Here is a 19,833-nt window from a genome sequence, read left to right as displayed (position 1 = left end):
TTGTAGGGACTCCAAGCTCTGCTTTAGCCACCAGCCTCCGAGCCCTTCCTCCTTTTCTGAGCTCTCCTGGCAGCCTCAGCTGCCCTCTGGCTGCCTGCCGCACATCTTCCCAGATCTGGGATAATTAGTGCTTTCCCAGTTCTGCTGATTTGTTGGTCCACAATTATGATTCATAAATAGCCTACAAACAAGAACACCACATAATCTGAACTTCTGCCTTGGGTCTGTTCTGCCTGGCAGTGTTATAATATGATGAGGATACAGAAGAGAGCTTGGAGAGGCAGTCACTGTAAGAGTGAACAGGGTTTTCTGTGTCTCCTGCTTGAAAATCTCGCTTTCCTGCTTAGGAGGGGGCTGCAGCAGAAGGCTGGGAGGATGGGGTGTGTAAACTGTATTTTGTAAACAAGCAGAATCATTGTGTTAGCATCCAAAACGTCTTAGGAGCATACTCTCAAAATGACACGAGCCATTAGACCTCTCATTTCACTGGAGAAGATGCTGAGACCTAGAAAAGTCGAGTGGTTTATACCAAGTCATTCTTTAGGCATTGTTTTGTTTGGGGGCAGTATTTAAAATTATCTAAGGGCCTAAGATATGGAAGCAAGCTAAGTGCCCATCAACAGATGGATGGATAAAGATGGTGTGGGGTGTGTCTGTACACACACACACATACATACACATACAATGGAATATTATTTAGCCGTAAAAAAGAATGAAAATCTGCCATTTGCAACACCATGGGTGGATCCAGAGAGTATTATGCTTAGTGGAATAAGTCAGACAGAGAAAGACAAATACGCTGTGTTATCACTTATATGTGAAATCTAAAAAATAAAACAATTGAAGGAATATAACAAAACAGAAACAGACTCACAGATATTGAGAACAAACTGGTGATAACCAATAGGGAGAAGGAAGTGGGGAGGGTCAAGTTAGGGGTATGGGATTAAGAGACACAAACTACTGCTTCCCTGGTGGCGTAGTGGTTGAGAGTCCACCTGCCGATGCAGGGGACACGGGTTCGTGCCCCGGTCTGGGAAGATCCCACATGCCGCGGAGTGGCTGGGCCCGTGAGCCATGGCCGCTGAGCCTGTGCTCCGCGACGGGAGAGGCCACAACAGTGAGAGGCCCGCATACTGCAAAAAAAAAAAAAAAAGAGAGACACAAACTACTATGTATCAAAGAGATAAGCAACGAGGATATATTATTGTACAGCACAGGGAAATATAGCCATTGTTTTGTAATAACTTTAAATAGAGTACAGTCAATTAAAATATTGAATCACTATGTTGTACACCTGAAACTAATATATTGGAAATCAGCTGTACCTCAAAAAAAAAAATATATATATATATATATATCTCCAGAGAGAAATAAAATAAAATAAAATTACCCAGGGCCTAAAATCAATTTTAGCTAAGGCATGGATAAAGAATTTCACTTTTTCTCTTATTGGTTTTACTTTTCCAGCTGACATTTATTTATGTCTTAAGAAGAATTTTACCTAGATGATTGTTTTTTTCAACAAATCATTTTGAACCAGACTCACTTTTCTTTCCCATATACCAAGGGCAGCCGTAAACTCCATGTGACTTCCTGTTGTTGAGTTTATGTGCCAGGAAGAAAGAAAAGGCTGCCGTCCCATCTTTCCGTCTTTCCTGCTGAGACTTTCCTGCTGGGAGGAAGCAAAGGTTCCGCTTCCTCCCCGCCTCCCAGGACAGTCCCACGGGCTGACCGGGCTCTCTCACCGTTCTGCAGGCTTTGTGCCCATATGCTCTCTGGGCCTGTCTCAGATCGGACGCATGAATCTCGGGATGGACGCCAGCACCTTCAAGTTTTATACCATGTGCGGCCTCCAAGAGGGCTTTGAGCCTTTTGCTGTCAACATGAACCGCGACGTGGCCATGTGGTTCAGCAAGCGCCTCCCGACATTTGTCAACGTGCCCAAGGACCATCCGCAGATAGAGGTAAGGCTGCACGTTGCGGGGACCCTGGCAGGCCGGGGGGACCAAGGCCCTGAACTCCCGCTGAGGCTTCTGTGCCCAGGTGGCGCTTGCCTAAGTCCACGCCCTGGCTGCCCCTACCCCGGTCACCTCCTCGCTGGCCCTCAGAGCTGTCGTTGCAGGTACCTTAGTTGGGGCAGCTGAGTGGCATCTTACAAGTGGTAAACACCTTGCAGATCCATCCCCAAACCTTTGGGCCACGATGTTTTCTCCAGACATTCCTATACCGGTATTATAGCAATACAGTATCCAGAGACCTTCAATGTTGTTTTCCTAAAAAAGTTCAGTACCTGCGCTCAGGATCATGTGTTCCAAACATGGTTCTCCTCTGCTCATAACTTGATGTCTTTTAGGCTTTGTTCAGTTCCTGCAGAACCGTCTCCAGGTTTTTAAGTGGAGGTGTAGTAGTTGATTATGATGCTCCCACCTTGTCGGGGGAGCAGAGAGGCAGAGAAGCCAAATATTGTAAGGAGACTGATTCAGATTCTGGTTCTACATCTGCTTGCCTCTGTATCGCCCAGCCCCACCATGGTTTTTTCATGGCGTAGAGGTGGGACGGGAGCTGATGGGATGTCAGACAAGTCAGCTCCACCGAAGCGTTAGATTCAATGGCTTGATTCCCCCAGACTGTAAGTCCCCTTCACTCCCTGCCCAGTTTGAATTCAGCAAAGTATCAATTCTTCATCCTCCGCTTTTCCCCACGGTCTTAAATAGTAGAGACTTTAATTTCTCTGATTCCTACCTGGCCATTACTTTAGAAATCTTTTTGGAGGTCATGAACCCCTTTGACAAACTGATAGAATCTAGAGACCCTCCACTTGGCAAAATATACAAACCACACAAAAATATGTAAGCGTGCTCACGGACCGCAGGATAGGAACCATTGTCTAGAATGCAGGGAGAAATGCTCAGATCGTAACAAAATTATTACTGTAAGTCTGTTTACTTCCTCTGCTCTTCCCTCCCACCCCCCCTCACCCCTCCACACACACACACCCACACACACACCCACACACACACACACACACACACACACACACACTTCAAAAATCCAGTTTTGATCTCTCATCCTCCAGTGCATCCCCTGCAGTGCTTGTGCCCTGGAGCTGGGAATTTCCTCAGTATGTAGAGGAGTTTCCAGGAGCTTCGGCGCTCAGGCTGTGACTGTGGTAAAGGTGGGAAAGGCGCTGGGTGGGAGACAGTGCCCCCCAAGGAAACTCTGATGTCTCTTCTTGAGCTTCGGGCTTTCTGGTGCCTTCTCCCTTAGATGTTCTCATGCCCACTGACAGGGGAAACCTCTGGAAAGATTTTCTCCTTTAGCCACTTGTCACCTTCCTGAAAGGTCAGCATCAGCAAATCCAACACTGCATTACCCCCCTGCCTGGCATCCTTGACCTTGCAGAAAGCCCAGTGAGCATTTTTAGATCCCTAATTTAGATCCCTCATTTCCCCAGCCAGAGGCAGATCTGTGTGATATTTTATAGGGCACGGTCCACGTAAGGATGAGTGTAATGGTTCGTTATCACTTGGGACACCCTTTGTAGTTCTCATAAAGCCTTGACGTAAGTAGCCAGTGAGGGGAGGAGGGGTGGGTCAGAGTCAGGCTGTGTCAGGTGAGGACTGTGGCATTTCCAGGTGGTGAGGATCGATGGCACCATGGACAGCCCTCCGTGCCTCAAGGTGATCCACAAGACGTTCGGCACGCAGAACGGCAATGCCACCATGATCTACTGCCGCCTGAGCGTGCCGGTGGAGTGCCACTCCTCCTTCAGTCACAGCCCGTGTCTGGACAGTGACGCTTTCCAGAAAAGGTGAGGGAGGAGCCTCCAGCTCTCAGAGGTGCTCAGCCTGTCTGTTGCAAAGTCGGCTTTCTGTCTGTCTCCTTCTCACTCTACCTCGGCACAACTCACAGGACTCCTGTGTGAGTAGGGTTCCCTCTGCTTTCAGTCAGGAAGAAATGAGGATGGGTGTGCACACAAGTGCATGCCCGTGCACATGTGTGCGTGTGCAGTGTATAATTAGGGGACCACTCAAGTGGTCACTGGTCACATCCAGTGAACAAGTTTCTGTTCTTCCCAAGCTGTCTGAGTCCCTAGCCTCCTTGCAACCTATAATTCATATGTTTTTGGAGTAAAAAGAATGTAAGTGCATGAGAGGGTGTAATTGTGGTTGCCTTTGTGTGAAATTAGAAGCTTCTATAGGCAAATACTGCCTTCTTTGCATAACTATGGCCAGTGTCCAGCCCAGCAGCTGTGTGACTCCCGAGTAATGTGACTTCCTGCTTCCTGGTAGGGAATATATTCCTTGCTATCTTTCTTCCCTTTAATGTCTGTTTTTTATTGTTGATGTATATCTGGTCCGGGTTTCCTCTAGAGTTTTACCATCTACCAAGCTTTAAACAAGCAAAGCTGCTTAAGAGAACAGGTTAATGTATTCCAAGGTATCCCTGCCTACATTATTAGCATCTCCCAACCTGCCCCTAGCTCTAACTTACACCTGGGCCGAGAGCCAAGAGTTGGAAGGCACAGCCCTGCCTGGTGGTATCAGGTTGAAAATGAAGAAGTCCCAAGACCAGTCAGGATCACTCATGTATAGGAAAGAGCCAGCTTCTTAAACTTGCTTTCATCATTAAAGGTAGATCAGTTGCCTGTCAGACTTGTGGGCTTCTCTATAGACCTGAAGAACTAAAACATGGATTTCTTCCCCCCAGGAAACAGATGCAAGAAATACTCTCTCATACAACAACAGTAAGTAGATGTGCTCAATTATGGTTTCAATTATTTGATTCTTTGCTGTGCCTGGTAATATGGCCCCTACAGCAAAGATCTGTCTAGAGATCCTCTTTAATTGCCAATTACTCTGTCTTTTAATATCCTTCTTGGTGCTTCCAGAACATATCTATGGCATTTCTCAAGTGGGGGAAAGAGAAACAGTTATTCAGTGCAAAACAGAACTCTACCTGGAGCAGCTAATTGGGCGTCATTGTGTAATTGGTGCCTATTTGCCACCAGGGACGCAGCACTGCCTTTCTGATTGAAATGAACATCAGTTGAGGGAAAAAGGGGGGACTCTTAATGTAATCCTTTTGTTTGCTCTTTTATGTAAATGTCTATGAATCAGTTCTCCCATCTCTCCGAGCAGTGCCAGGAATAATGTTGAAAGCAGTCAAATGAGAAAAAGGAGCAGGGAGCCAGCCCAGAAGATGGAGGCTGCCTTGGGTTCTTTTCCTTCAAGCTAGGCAGTGGTCAGAAAGCAATGCTTCTTAATTTCTTTCTTTCTCTCATCCTTCTTTAGCACCTGGCCAAAAAACACACATACATACACACACACACACACACACAAATTCCTTTGGAAGAAATGCATGTCACCCTTTCTATAAAGTTATCCTGCAACCCCAAGTTCGTAGGTTAACTATCAAGAGTATGATTCTCGCAGCGGCATGTCACACACTTACTATGTGCGGGACACTTCACGGAGCACATTGTATCACCTTCCTTCTTAAGTTCCAGGGCAACCCCAGGAGATGAACAATACCATGCGCTCTGAGGCACAGAGAGGACAAATGACTTGTCCAAGGTCACATGATTAATAGCTGCCAGAGCCACGATGCCAGCACAGGTGTGTCTGGCTGACCCTTTTCCAATCAAAAAGTAGGACAGACTACACATAAAAGGACTTCATTTGCACTACTGACACTATGTATAAAAGAGATAACTAACGAGAACCTACTGTATAGCTCGGGGAGCTCTACTCAGGGAACTCAGTGCTCTGTGGTGACCTAAATGGGAAGGAAATCCAAAAAAGAGGGGATATATGTATACGTACGGCTGATTCACTTTGCTGTGCGGTAGAAACTCACACAATATTGTAAAGCAACCGTACTCCAATAAAAATTAAAAAAAAAATAAAATAGACGCAAAATAGAAAAAAAGAATAAATGTGCTCGTTTCATAAAGAAAGTGATGAAGCAGTCACTTACCTCAATGCTTTAGTTGTTATGATAACACAGTGATACAATTCACAAGTTGTTACAATGCCCAAGAATGGCTTTAATTTTCAGCCCTGCCTGTCACTGAGTCTGATGACCACACAAAGCGCATTTGGCCACATTGTCGGCTTTTCCTTTTGTAGCATGTTTTTCAAGACTTAAAAAAACTTAGACTTCCTGCAGAATTGGAAAGTGTAGCCCGAGTTCTCTAACCCCCGGCCCCCAGGGCTATTTCGTGGCTCTTCTCTCTGAGGGCAGAGGTGTGCCTGGCTCTCCCTAGCAGCCCTGGTACCCAGAAGAGGGTTAGGGTTCTGTGCTGACCATTCTGAGTGGCTGCCCCTGATCTCGGCAGCAGCATCTTCTGGGCAGTGGGTGGTATATTAGATGCCTGATTTTTTAGGCTAAAGCACAACAGAAAAGGAAAAACTAAGGAAACCAGATTCTCTCATCAACTCTTCACCCAGTCCAGAGTGTAGCGCAGTACACCCCCAGAACAGTGTGTGCTTTTTAAGAAAAGGGAGTCAAGGGGGCTGCTGCATAATTTCTGCCTCTTGAGCCCGCTCCCCGCAACAGGGGCGGGGGTCACTCACGCCCCCCTGTGGTCTCTCCCCAGCAGTGCTACTACGCAATTCGCATCTTTGCTGGACAGGACCCCTCCTGCGTCTGGGTCGGATGGGTGACTCCCGACTATCATTTGTACAGTGAAAAGTTTGACTTGAATAAAAACTGTACCGTGACTGTTACTCTGGGGGACGAAAGAGGCCGGGTCCATGAAAGGTAAGAGGACTCCTGAGGGGCAGGGTTGGCCCTCCCCCAGCGGTCTTTTTCCCTTCCCCTCACACCCCAAAGAAGGAAACATCAGCCTCTATTATAAAGGGAAAATGAAGCACAGGCTTAAAATCCTTAAGTAAATGGCGGGGGTGGGGGAGGACTATGGTGGGAGAAGCGTTATTAGCCAAAATAAAGGGCAATTTCATCACATGTATAAAACATGACCCAGGGATGGGAGATACAGATGGACAGTTGGGAAGCCTGGGCTCCCTCTCAGACTCCGTGATTTCTAGGCAAGTCCCAATTTCTACAACATAGGAACAAGACAGGGCTTCCCTGGTGGCGCAGTGGTTGAGAGTCTGCGTGCCGATGCAGGGGACACGGGTTCGTGCCCTGGTCCGGGAAGATCCCACATGCCGCGGAGCGGCTGGGCCCGTGAGCCATGGCCGCTGAGCCTGCGCGTCCGGAGCCTGTGCTCTGCAACGGGAGAGGCCACAAAAGTGAGAGGCCCGCGTGCCGCAAAAAAAAAAAAAAAAAAAAAAGAACAAGACAGTGAAAAAATCCCTGGGTGCTTGAGGGAAGTCAATTGCAGAAAAGAAGAAGATATACCACGTCACACAGCAACTGATAACTCAGAACTTCTCATCCCAAAAGTTTGTAATGGCTGAAAGCATAAAGAACATAAAAGAGACATGGCAAATTTATAAATAATAACCACTGAATAGAAATTAGGGATCTTCAAGGAAAATGTTTTAGGCACACCCATCCCCTCCCACTGGTCCATTGGTACTACCACCAAGGAAGGATCTTTAGCCAGTGATGCCCCAGAAATGAAGCAGCAGACCATGCCTTATTTCCACCTAAGTGAGATACTAGAGTCCTTGCCCATACGACAGGCTTGTATAGAAATGTAATAAGTTGTTTCTCATGATAACTTTATCCCTACAAAGTCAGGAATGTTTTGCTCTTCAGATGCTGCTGGCTCATCAGAGGCCAATGGCCCGAGGTCAGGCACAATTGCTGTTTTCTGGGGGACCATTGTTGGTGGGTGGTTGAGAGTACAGACTTTGGAAGCAAACCGCCTGCGTTTTAAACTGGGTTCCAGTACTTACTAGAGGTGTGACTTTGGACCTGGTACTTAACCTCCCTGGGTCTAAATTTCCTTATTTATAAAATGAGAATAATAGTTCTCATCTCACAGAGTGTTATGAGGATTAAGTGAGATGATACATAGATAAGAGCCTACAACAGTGCCTGAACTCAAGTACTCAATAAACAGCACTCTTATTACCATTACTGAATGTTCATCATGTTATGAGACCCAGCGTAGATGCTATAACCAGATGCAGCATCTGGTTTGGTTTAAAGGAAAGTATGCGAAAGCAGTTGACCGCTCCAGACTTTGCTCTTCAGCCAAAAGAACAAAAAGCACAGTCTCGTCCCAGCTGGGTCTGTTGCTCCCGTTTGCTCGCTCTGCCATGCCAGACTGATTATTTTATTTATCTGAGCCTCAGTGACCACATTTGTGAAAATTAACTGACACATCGGCACCTAGCGTAAGACGCAGTAGATAGCAGGTGCTCAGTAACTCTTAGTTCTTTGTCTTGTGCAATAAGTAAACACAGGATCGATTTTCGGATGTTTTCAGGCATTTCAAACATGGACCCTTTGAAATATGACCAAAGTGTGGCACTTGACACTCCTGCGGCTTCTGTACCTTATTAATTGAATTCTGTAGTCATTAGTGTACTTCGTACTTTAATCACTGAAAAGAAGTAATGACATCGCCACAGTTTGACCTTAGTGGAAATCTAGCAATGGCTATAACTCTTTGGAATGAGCAATTTGCACTGGCCCTGCCTGTGGGCATTCACCCTGAGAAACCAGCCTGACTGGTGCCGCAGAGGAGGGTCGAGGGGAGGAGGTGAAGGAATGCTTACAAACGGGATTTCTAGTTGTCTGGGAAAGTGATGGGCTTCTAGAACCGGAAAAAAACTGGGAGAATTCTAATCAAACTCTGGGCTTTCCAAGGCCAGATCAGATTGACCTTAGGAAGTTTAAAGGGGCTGCTCTAGCATCCCGTATAGAGTCACTCTCTCCTTCAGCCTGAGACAAATCACTTGGTGTTACTTTAAGCAACTGGGTCCCTCAGATGAGCCACACCAGGACTGGGCTTAGGAAGAGACATACCAGCTGCCTCCTGCCCGCAGCCATCGTGAGGGGCTCTGGGGATCCACATAGCACTTCTCCAAAGCCCACCCAGGGTGTGAAATCTTACCATTAAAAAAACAGGCTTTGGGGCTTCCCTGGTGGTGCAGTGGTTGGGAGTACGCCTGCCGATGCAGGGGACACGGGTTCGTGCCCCGGTCCGGGAAGATCCCACATGCCGCGGAGCGGCTGGGCCCGTGAGCCATGGCCGCTGAGCCTGCACATCCGGAGCCTGTGCTCCGCAGCGGGAGAGGCCACAACGGTGAGAGGCCCACGTACCGCAAAAAATAAAAAACAGGCTTTGGAGTTGAAAGGCTTTTTAGTTATTATAGTTGGCTTTTAAAGCTAAATGCCTACGGTGGAGTTTTCTTTCTGGGGGGTGGTAGCCAGCTAGCTGAGAAAGGGACCCAGGTTGGTAGGTGGTGAAGAGTGCAGGGGGTAGGGCTCCAGGGAGCTGGGGTGGGGGTGGGGGGGTAGTACAGATCAGGAGGTGGGAGGCCATCAGAGACTAACTTTATCTACTTTGCAAGTCTTCCTGGGGCCCAGGCCTGCCATCCTAGGGAATGTGGGCCTGAGTTCTCAAGTGTTAAATGGCCTTTTGCCCTGGCACTGAAATGGAACTGAGGACACAGAGTTCTTGTTCCTGCCTCTTATACCAAATTCCTCTCTAAGTCCGCCTGAGGTAGTCATCCTCTCTGCACATGTATCTCCCACTTCTAAGGTGGGAGTACTACCGTCCCCATCATCTGTTTCAGAAACATGAATGGATGATGGGCCAGGAAACAACTTGCCTGAACCCTCTGCTCTGTGAAGCAGATAGAGTGCCACATTCCTAAACTGAGTGCATTCATTTAAGGAAAAAAAGTTATTCGGGGCTGATTGGAAAGCTTCATTGGAAGCTTTGGGGGCATTTCAATCCTGAGTCTTGATTCCAAACCGCCCCCAGTCCAGATTCTGTGCCTTTTCCTCTCTCTGGCTCCTAGTGTGAAGCGCAGCAACTGCTACATGGTCTGGGGTGGGGACATCGTGGCCACGTCCCAAAGAGCAAGTCGCAGCAACGTGGACCTAGAGATCGGCTGCCTCGTGGATCTGGCAATGGGCATGTTGTCCTTCTCGGCCAACGGGAGGGAACTCGGCACCTGCTACCAGGTAGGGGCGGCTCCTGGGGCCGTGACAGCAGCATCGCCGGCCTGGTGCTCAGGGCACAGCTCCTCAGCCTTCTCCATAGGTGGCATCCCCACCACAGCACATGGAGTTGATGTACCCACGTGGTCCTGTGCCGTCTAGGAAGACAAGAGTAAAATGACTTCCTTTTGTTCAGAGAGGGAAAGATCTCATTTATTGGTTGATCAGAAATGCTGGTCATCCTTGTAGAAGATGAGAAGGCTTTTCCTTGGTGATGGGCTCTAAAAGGTTATTTGTTGGTTCCATCAGTATTTCTTGTGCGACTTTCATGTTACCTACACTATATAAGATGCAAAGTTTAAAAGGTCAACAGAGATACTCCTCACTTTAAGGAACTTCTGTGCTCAAAATATAGACCTATAAAAACTGATTGATCTGCCAAGGGAGTGTTCCCTTTGCAATAAAAGGTTATTCTCATTCACTGTGGCTTCTTTACAGGGTGCTTTAAAATGCATTTACATAAATAATTTATCTTTCTCTTTCATTGACTATGAACTTCGACAGAACTACTTGGAGAAGCCATTAATTATACCCACGTAGGTTTACCCCTCATTAACCACAAGAAGCCTAATCTCCTTTAAGCTTCATCTCTGATGGCCAAGTAAGCTTGGGAAATGCCACAAGTTATATCCTCCTTTGGAAGTTTCGCAGTGAGTGTTAGTACAGGAAAACTTTAAGGAATGCTTCAGAAAGAAACCTAGCCAAGCATTTCTCATATTATTTAACCAAGAAGAGCTTTTTTTTTTTTTTTTTTAACAATTAGTAATCTTCTATAAGCCTAGAGTTCTACAGAGCGTACTGTGAGACAGGCTAAGTTAGGAAGTCAGATTTCCTTCTTGACACTCCAAGGGTAGAATGGAGAGCCTCATGGACGTGTGGACAGAGTGTTATCCGAGTTCAGAGAAGGAAGAGCCTGCTTCCATTGAGAGTGATCAAGAAAAGGTTTATTACAGAGAAATCTTGATTTTGAAACAAAGAATTCTTCCAGGGGGAGAGAGAGGAGTGTACCAGATTGAAAGAATGGCACAAGAAGCGTAATGGAGACGGGGGCATAGTGTATGTTTGAGGAACGATGGACAGAATAGAATGGGTTATGGTTCATAGTCACAAATTTGGAAAGGTAGGGAGGCATTAGGAAGAAATGTGGAACTCCTGAAGAGTTCTGACCAGGACAGTGGCAGGCAGCGTCCAGGGAAGGTTACCCAGCTACAGCGGACTGAAAGCATCCGGCTCCTGTGTAAAGGGCTAAAACCCCAGATTCCAGAATCAGCCCCAGGTTACAGCCTCTGGGCTGAAAAGCCCCTTGGCAGCAAGTGTCTGAAATGTTAGGTGACCAAAATCAGATGGGCAGAGCCCTTCCTGGGGGCCAGGGACGGCCTGCTGGTGTGGCGGTCCTCTCCAGGACCTCCTGCAGGGGGTAGCCCCCTGCACACCTACTCTTCCTCCTGGGAAGAAGTGGAATCATCACTACCACCCACGAGCCGCTCCCAGGAAGAGGCCTCCGCACAGCCAGGCTCTGAAGTATTCTTCCAGTACTTTCTCGTGATTCCACGTTCCCTTCCCCACCAGTACCGAGAGGAGGCTTGTGCACATTACTGCCGTCCTTCAGAATCCGTTAGCTTTTTCCCATTAACTTTTGAAATGAGTTTGACTGAAGGGTCCTCCCTGAGCTACAGAGAGCTCCAAAGCATCGAATCACTTTTAAGGTCCCTAAATAAATAAATAAATAGCCCATGGCATCTGCAGCAGCAGTGACTTGCCTGCTTCAGGAAACAGCCCACGACGGTGAGAAGATGTTACAACAAAGAGCAGAACACATTTGTATCCCATCTTTCACACATGACACTGGGCTGGTCAGCTGTCTGAGCTGCATGTTGACACCCGCACCCCGGGATGCCTGGCGTGACTCCATATGCGTACAGATCCTGATGACTCTGCTCAGGGGTCCAAACCCACTCCCACCCTGAGGTGGGAACGGGGAGGAGGTCACGACTCTGAGCACGGACCCTCGGGAGGCTCATACCCACCCAGCACCCTTCTCATTCCCGTGAGACAGTAACGTGTCCAGCCATGCGTCTGGGCTCCCAGCAGTGGGATAATTGTTATTCTGCAGCTGTAGCCATTTTCATTTTTCAATCATCTCAAGAGGAGCAGGGCAGCAATATTTATATACTGGCTTTCCATTCAGAAAGGACCAGTAACCAAAACAATGAGAAGAGGGTTCTCTCAAACAATGTTTCTAGACCTCCCCGTTAAATACTGCTACGCGATTTGAAAAGCTTTTTCTGTCTCACTTAATGTAATCATGGGAGAAATGAGAAATAAAATGTATGTACAAGAGATACTCCTCAGTTGCTGCCACTCCGGCCACACTGCTCCAAGAGCAGAGCCAGCCGTGAGATTCCGATTTACGAGAGGGGTTACCCTTCAATTCAGGCTAGTTCCTATGCCCTGACCTTCACACGTGATTAGAAATAGAATGTCTGTCGTTGCAAAGACAAAACATAGCAGCCAGTGATAAAAGGTACCTTAAACACAAAGGGAAGAATGTCCGTGGCACTTTGTGGCAGCCTCAAGTCTGGGCTCACTGCTTATTCCATTAGAATGCAGCCTCCCCTTCCAGAATGTAAGCTCCTTGAGGGGAGAGGCCATCTCTCAGGTTCACTGCTGCATCCCCTAACACATGAGACGGTACCTGGTACCTAGTGAGTGCTTGCTAAGTATTTATTATCAAACTGACCAACTCGGCTGGGAAGCCACTAGTTTTTTCATTGCTGCCTGACAAGTTACCACAAACTTAGCAGCTTAAAACAGCATCCATGTATCATTTCATAGTTCTGTAGATTTGACTGGGTTCTCTGCCCAGGTTCTCGCAAGGCCGGAAATCAAGGTGTCGGCTGGAATGAGCCGTCTCTGTCCTGAGGCTCTGGGTAGCATCCCCCGCAAGCTCCTTCACGTTGTCGGCAGGATCCAGTTGTGGTTGTAGGCTGAGGTTCCAAAGTCGCCGTTTTCTTGCTGGCCAACCCCTCTCTGCTTCCAGAGGTGCCCACATTCCCTCTCACGTGGCCCCTTCCATCTTCAAAGCCAACAAGGGCGCATCTGGTTCTTCTCGGGCTTCAAGACTCTCTCTGATTTTCCCTTCTGCCCCCAGCAGGAGAAAACGCCTGCTTTTTTAAGGGCTCGTGCAATTGGATTAGGCCCACCAGGATATTCTGTCTATCTTAAGGTCAGCTGGCCAGTAGCCTCACTAACATCTGCAGAAACCCTTTTGCCCTGTGACATACACGATCGGGGGACTAACCCCAGGGGTCAGGAGGGCCGTCTAGTATTCCACTTACCACACCACCAGTTGCAGTTTCTCTCCTTATGTACACCCATCAGGAGCCCACCCTTGTGTGTTCTTGTTATTTTAGTGATTGAAGGGACGTTTTCATTGTTCATCGTGGTGGGAGTGTACTCTGCACGGTAGAAATAAACCCATCCCAGGGCACCCATCCTAGATGCTTTCAAGGACCTCCTCTCTGCAAGGAGATTTGAGGAGGGCCCTGGCATTTGACTGGGTAGTTTATGAAGTTTGCAGGGGCAATTCCTGAGGGACCTAAAAAGGTACCACCCTCTTCAGCCTGTCGCTCCCTATACTGGTACAATTTAGCTCAGCAAAGAAAACCTCTGGCTGAATGCATTTCTCTCTCTCTTCATCTGGCTGGTCCAGGTGAAGTTTTCTCAGCTGCCAGCCCTCTGCTTGCTTCAAGTTCACACATTTTTCTAGATGTTACCTGTTGGGTATTTGAGAAATCTGGGGCCAGACCAGAGATGAGTCTTGCCTTGTGGCCAGAGTCACACAGCATCAAATCAGAATTTCCCATATGTGTCTCTCACCCATAAACCCAGATCCTGGCACAAAGAAGGTACGGGATAGGCACTAAATGATTGTTGAATGTCCTTACCAAAGCTTATTTCAGACGTAGCCTAGGCAGTTCTAGCAGCCCTCTCCCTACCTGTTGGTTTCACTGGCATCATCCCTTCACATCACCCACGGGTACCTGAAGCATCAGGTAAAAGCAAATGTTTGATCCGAAACGTAAGCCTACTACAGTGTGCTCAGATGACATGTGCTGGGTGCACGCCTGGGGTCTAAGCAGTCTGGCCTCTTCATCGTGAGCCGACGATAGCACTGGACCAGGCAATCTTTTAAGTCACTTCCAGCCATAAAAATGTATGTTTATAATTCTTATGTCTAAATGCATTGAGGAAGTTCATTATTTACAAGAAACCAGTAACAAATAACCCGGCAGAAAGGAAAACTGCTCTATTCGTTTTCTATCGCCTGATAAATTGCCACAAACTCAGTGACTTAAAGGCACTCACTTATTGTCCCACAGTGTCCACGGGCCAGGAGTCAGGGCACAGCTTAGCTGGGTCCTCTGCTCAGCGTCACACAAGGCTGCGGTCAAGGTGTCAGCCAGGCTGCATTCCTTTCTGGAGCTCGGGGTCCTTTTCTGAGCTCACATGGTTGTGGGCAGAATTCATTTGCTTACATCTGTAGAACTAGGGCTCCATTTCTTGCTGGCTGAAGCCAGGGGCCAGCCACTCTCAGCCCCATGAGACCCCCCCCCCCCGGAACTCCTGTCACATGGCCCTCTGGCAACGTAGCAGTTTACTTCTCCGAGGCTATCTGGACCACCTTCCTCTCCCATCTGCTGAGAAGGAGTCTTCTACAATGTAACCCAATCAAGGGCATGACAGTCGCTTCTTGCCATATGCTGTTTGCTGGAAACAAGGCACAGGTTCTAGGAGAGGGGATTGTACAAGAGGGTGACTCATTGGGGGACACTTTTAGGGTATGTTCCCAATACCCAGCAGCCCCTAATGTGACGGGTCGGGAGAGTTGCAAGAATGTCCTAATGTCTGAATTTGCTTAAAGGCAAAGGACTTTAGTTGGTGGAATTAAAGTTCCATTTCTTCTTCCGTGGTCCTCCGAGTCTGATCAAAAGCCCGACGTCAAGGTGAGCAAGGGATAAGTGGAGCCCCTGATGTCATAAGTAAATCAATCCACATGCCTCATCTCAGTGGCAGCTAAAAGGCAGCTGGTGAATCCCGCACCTTTTAATGTAAGAACTAAAATCGTGGAGAGTGAGGAAGGGGTGGAGAGAAGTCCAGAGGAGCCAAGTGAGAGGGAACGGTTTTGAGGGAGGAGAGAGGCTCCAGGTGCAGCCTCTTCATGTAATTCCAGGGAAGCGCCGCGTGGTCCCTGCCTGCACAGCGGGCTCTCGAGTGGGGGCACTTTTCCCTTCAGGAACACTTGACAACTCTGGAGACATTTATCAGTAGGGCTGAGGTTGCGACGCTCTGCTGTAGGTCCCCCCGGCTTTGCCTGACTGACGCCCGTGTGCCTTGAGAAAGAATACTGAAGCCACCGCACCACCCTCCCTTGTCACCTTCCAGGGCGGGAATGATAGATGGTGGTGCTTGCTGTGGGCCTGCGGGGGGGCGGTCTCCGTGCTCTGTGAAGAGCCAGCGCCTCAGCTCGTTCTGTGACCAGAGCAGGCCCTGCCTTCGGTGGCCGGTGGGTTGCTCCCCTGAGCACTGCAGAAAGCTGCTGGCTTTGGTTACCCGAGGGAGGAAATGAAAGGGCGTGAGATCGTTCGGCCCCGAGTGGAGAGAGGAAGGGAGTGTTGAAGGTGGGAGCAGTGACAGTAGCTACGGTTAGGCACCGGGTCTCTGGGAATCTCTGAGCAGTGGGCAATCAGCAGCCCGTTAACTGCCCTCTTTCAGCTCAAGTTGGAGTGAGGGTGTTGATTGAAACACCCATGACTTAGCCCCCTGTGGGTTTATAATTCTGGGCAAACATCTGGATTTGTTTTGCTTTCCAGGTGGAGCCCAATACCAAGGTGTTTCCAGCGGTCTTCCTGCAGCCTACAAGCACCTCTTTGTTTCAGTTTGAACTTGGGAAGCTGAAGGTATGTATCTGTCCCCTCATCTAATATCTGTGACATGAGGGGGCATGCTGACCATTAGGGGGAGAAGCTCAGGCCTGAGAAAATCGGGAATCTGTCACCTCTTGCTTCTCATATGCCTCCCAAACGTCTACACTTCCATGTGAAATTCATGCAACAGTAGATAGGTTCCCACTTTCCCCTTCTCCCACTTCTGTTGAGTACCGAAAGAATTAATGAATGTTCACATAACCCATTATGTCAGGTCTTCATTGATGCCGGTGAAGCCCTCGTTGCCCTGGATGCGTTTGTCTCTTTTTAATATATGCTCATCCTTTTGTTCAACATGGGCCGGGTGTATTGTCCAGCCACTGAGCATCTCTGTGTTGCACGTGTATTCTCCTCCCTGATGCCTTTCTGCCTTGCCCCAGAACGCCATGCCCCTGTCGGCAGCCATATTTAAGAGTGAAGAGAAAAACCCCGTCCCGCAGTGCCCACCACGGCTGGACGTCCAAACCATCCAGCCCGTCCTCTGGAGCCGCATGCCCAGCAGCTTCCTGAAGGTGGAGACGGAGCGGGTGAGCGACCGCCATGGCTGGGTGGTGCAGTGCCTGGAGCCTCTACAGATGATGGCGCTCTACATCCCCGAGGAGAACAGGTAGTGGGGGGGCCCAAAGAGGAAGGGCCGGGCCCGGGAGGCAGGGAAGCAGTACCCAGCAAGCCCAGGAGGGAAGGAGGATCATCCTCATTGGCAAAGGGCCCAAGACGACTGCTGATGGCCCCGAAGCCTCGGTTTCTCTTCTTTCCCTTCCCCACTTTGATTATTCACTCAGAAACAGCACGATATTCACAGTGACGTGTCTGCCACGGGGCTTTCACTGTAGCTCCAAGTACCTGCGCTCAGGGATATTTCCATGCGCTTAATTACAAACCCTAGCGTGGCTCAGAAATTATATGTTATTGATGGCAAGAAGGGGAAGAATGAGGCATGCCTAGCTTGCTTAGAGAACCAAGAATCAGGCTCCTGGTCCTCACTCTTTAAGAGGTGCTCCTGGGGCTTCCCTGGTGGCTCAGTGGTTGAGAGTCCACCTGCCGATGCAGGGGACACGGGTTCGTGTCCCGGTCTGGGAGGCGTGGAGCGGCTGGGCCCGTGAGCCATGGCCGCTGAGCCTGCACGTCCGGAGCCTGTGCTCCACAACGGGAGAGGCCACAGCAGTGAGAGGCCCGTGTACCGAAAAAAATAAAAATTAAAATAAAAATTAAAAAAAAGAGGTGCTCCTGGATTATGACCTAGATTCAATTCCAGCGCTATCACTTTCTGGCTGCGTGGCCTTGAGTGAGTTACTCATGCACTCCAGGCCTCAGTCTTCTCATCAGTACAGTGAGATCAATGCCCACCCAAAGGATTGCTGAGAGAGAAAACATTAAATTGTGTAGGGAAAATCTAGTTCAGTTTCTGTCCATAGAAAAAAATTAAGTAAGTTTTATTTTTATGGATGTTATTACCCCTTGATCTCTTGGACTGAAAAGATAAAGCAATAGAGGATGGAGGTGTTTGACACCGGCACAGCTCACATTTAGGTATTCCACTGGGTCATGGGCAGCAGAAGGGCAGACTAGTGTAGAGAAGGAGCAGCAAAGACCAGGAGACCAGCCAAGTAAGCCAATTGCAAAGTGTCCTCAGGTTCTCAGTGAGAAGCAAGACAAAATGGAAAAATCTAAGCAGAGATCAGAGCCCCGGGCCCCCGCACACAAGGGAATAATACACAGCAAATAGATCTCTACAGTCAGGATGGAGAAAGTGAACTGGCTACCTGACTACGCCAACTCATCACAGGTTGGAAGGCGTTTCCTCTCTGGACAAGAGCGCGGGTGTGTGTTTGTTTTCAGGAAAAGGATAGCCCCATGGCTGATGGTAAACTGGAGATTCCATAGATGAGGCAGATGGTAAATTGATGGGAGGGCTTTAGCTACGTCTTCTGAGGGGCTCTTAAATCAGGAAACAGAGGATCCCCTTGAGCCTACAAATAAGAGGACCGAGTCACCTGTCATGTACCTGAATGTTTTCAGTTCTGAGTTGGGTTTTTCCCTAACAGTGGGGACTTTGATATTTGGTAAGCTAGTGGCTTTTAAGTCTCACAGACTTTTGAGACCCTCATAGTTAGAAATAGTGGGACGAATGATAACCCGTGAGAGACTCCTCCAGGCTTCTACCCGCTCTGCCTTCCTTGGCTCGGGTGAGACGCGTGGGGATTCCGAGGGTCAGCGCTCTGCTGAATTCTGCCACAGTTTTCTCCCCCTGGAGTGGTTGACTGCTTGTCTCCTCCTCAGGTGTGTGGACATCCTGGAGCTCTGCGAGAAGGAGGACCTCATGTGGTTCCATTACCACACGCTGAGACTCTACAGCGCCTTGTGCGCCCTGGGAAACAGCCGGGTGGCTTACGCCCTGTGCAGCCACGTGGACCTCTCCCAGCTCTTCTACGCCATTGACAACAAGTACCTCCCTGGCTTCCTGCGCTCCGGCTTCTATGACCTTCTCATCAGCATCCACCTGGCCAGCGCTAAGGAGAGGAAGCTGATGATGAAGAATGAGTACATCATCCCCATCACCAGCAGCACCAGGAAAATCCGCCTGTACCCGGACGAGTCCAAGAGGCATGGGCTCCCTGGGGTGGGCCCGAGAACGTGCCTCAAGCCAGGGTTCAGGTTCTCCCCCGCCTGCTTCGTCATGACCAGCGAGGAACACCAGAAGCAGAGCCCCGAGATTCCCTTGGAGCTTCTCAAGACGAAGGCGCTGAGCATGCTGACGGAGGCAGTGCGGTGCAGTGGGGCTCACATCCGGGACCCCGTCGGGGGGTCCGTGGAGTTCCAGTTCGTGCCTGTGCTGAAACTCATCGGAACCCTGCTGGTCATGGGGGTGTTTGACGATGACGATGTTCGGCAGATCCTCCTTGTCATCGACCCCTCCGTGTTTGGGGAGCACAGTGGGGACACACAGGACGGAGCAGAGAAGGAGGAGGTGACCCAGGTGGAGGAGAAGGCTGTGGAGGCTGGGGAAAAGGCCAGCAAGGAGGCTCCCGTCAAAGGCTTGTTGCAGACCCGATTACCGGAGTCCGTCAAGCTGCAGGTAACTCGGGGCGACCAGCATCCTGCCCTTGGAAAGAGCTGGGGAGGGTGACAGTGCAGCCTGGTGGTGACGCCAGGACTGTGGGCATTGGCTTGAACGTGGAGTGTAGCAGAGATGCTCAGGGAGAGCGCCCACTGGTCCTGCTTGTTTCTGAGCTGGAAGGTACTCCCTAAGTCTCCCCAAACCAAAACGAAAATACCAGCCCTCGTCAATAAAGCGTGTGCTTTAGAACTGTTTTTCTGATCCCAGCGATGGATTTTCCCTGATCTTCTCTGCTACCCTTTGCGACTAAAGCGCTCATCTGTGACATCTTGTCTGGAGACGGGGAGGAGCCTTTGGCTGTGGAGTTGACCAAAGGAACTGGCTTGTAGAATGACCACACTCATCAGCCACTCTCATTGCCGTGCTCCGATCACAAGCCTGACGTGAACCTGTCACACTGGCACTCAGAGAAAGTGCCATCTGCGCTGGGCGTCCTGCTCACTGAGAGCTGCCCCCTCGCGCAGCTTAGTCTTACCAGACGTAAGCTAGCGTCAGTGATGCACGGAAGAGGATGGTGACCTTTGTCTTCTCAGCACTGAGAAGAGAGAAATGAAAACAAATAGAGGAGAAATT

The 19,833-nt window shown here is 49.1% G+C and overlaps 1 protein-coding gene across 2 annotated transcripts in view; it reads left to right on the top strand.

Moving 5' to 3' along the window:
* RYR3 (ryanodine receptor 3) overlaps positions 1-19,833 on the top strand; it is a 557,080-nt gene that overhangs the window by 351,488 nt on the left and 185,759 nt on the right. For both annotated transcript variants that reach the window (XM_027083790.1, XM_027083789.1), the window contains exons 28-35: positions 1,759-1,967; positions 3,639-3,814; positions 4,714-4,750; positions 6,605-6,768; positions 9,954-10,119; positions 16,029-16,115; positions 16,523-16,749; positions 18,423-19,218. In XM_027083790.1, the coding sequence (XP_026939591.1) occupies positions 1,759-1,967; positions 3,639-3,814; positions 4,714-4,750; positions 6,605-6,768; positions 9,954-10,119; positions 16,029-16,115; positions 16,523-16,749; positions 18,423-19,218 (1,862 nt within the window). The remainder of the gene's footprint in view (positions 1-1,758; positions 1,968-3,638; positions 3,815-4,713; positions 4,751-6,604; positions 6,769-9,953; positions 10,120-16,028; positions 16,116-16,522; positions 16,750-18,422; positions 19,219-19,833) is intronic.

Source organism: Aethalodelphis obliquidens, unplaced genomic scaffold (genome assembly GCF_003676395.1).
Source record: "Aethalodelphis obliquidens isolate GAN/ISIS:26980383/991018 unplaced genomic scaffold, ASM367639v1 scaffold51, whole genome shotgun sequence".
In the NCBI taxonomy this organism is placed as follows: Eukaryota; Metazoa; Chordata; class Mammalia; order Artiodactyla; family Delphinidae; genus Aethalodelphis; species Aethalodelphis obliquidens.
Note: the sequence above shows the minus strand (reverse complement) of the source record. Positions and strands in the feature narration are given on the sequence as shown.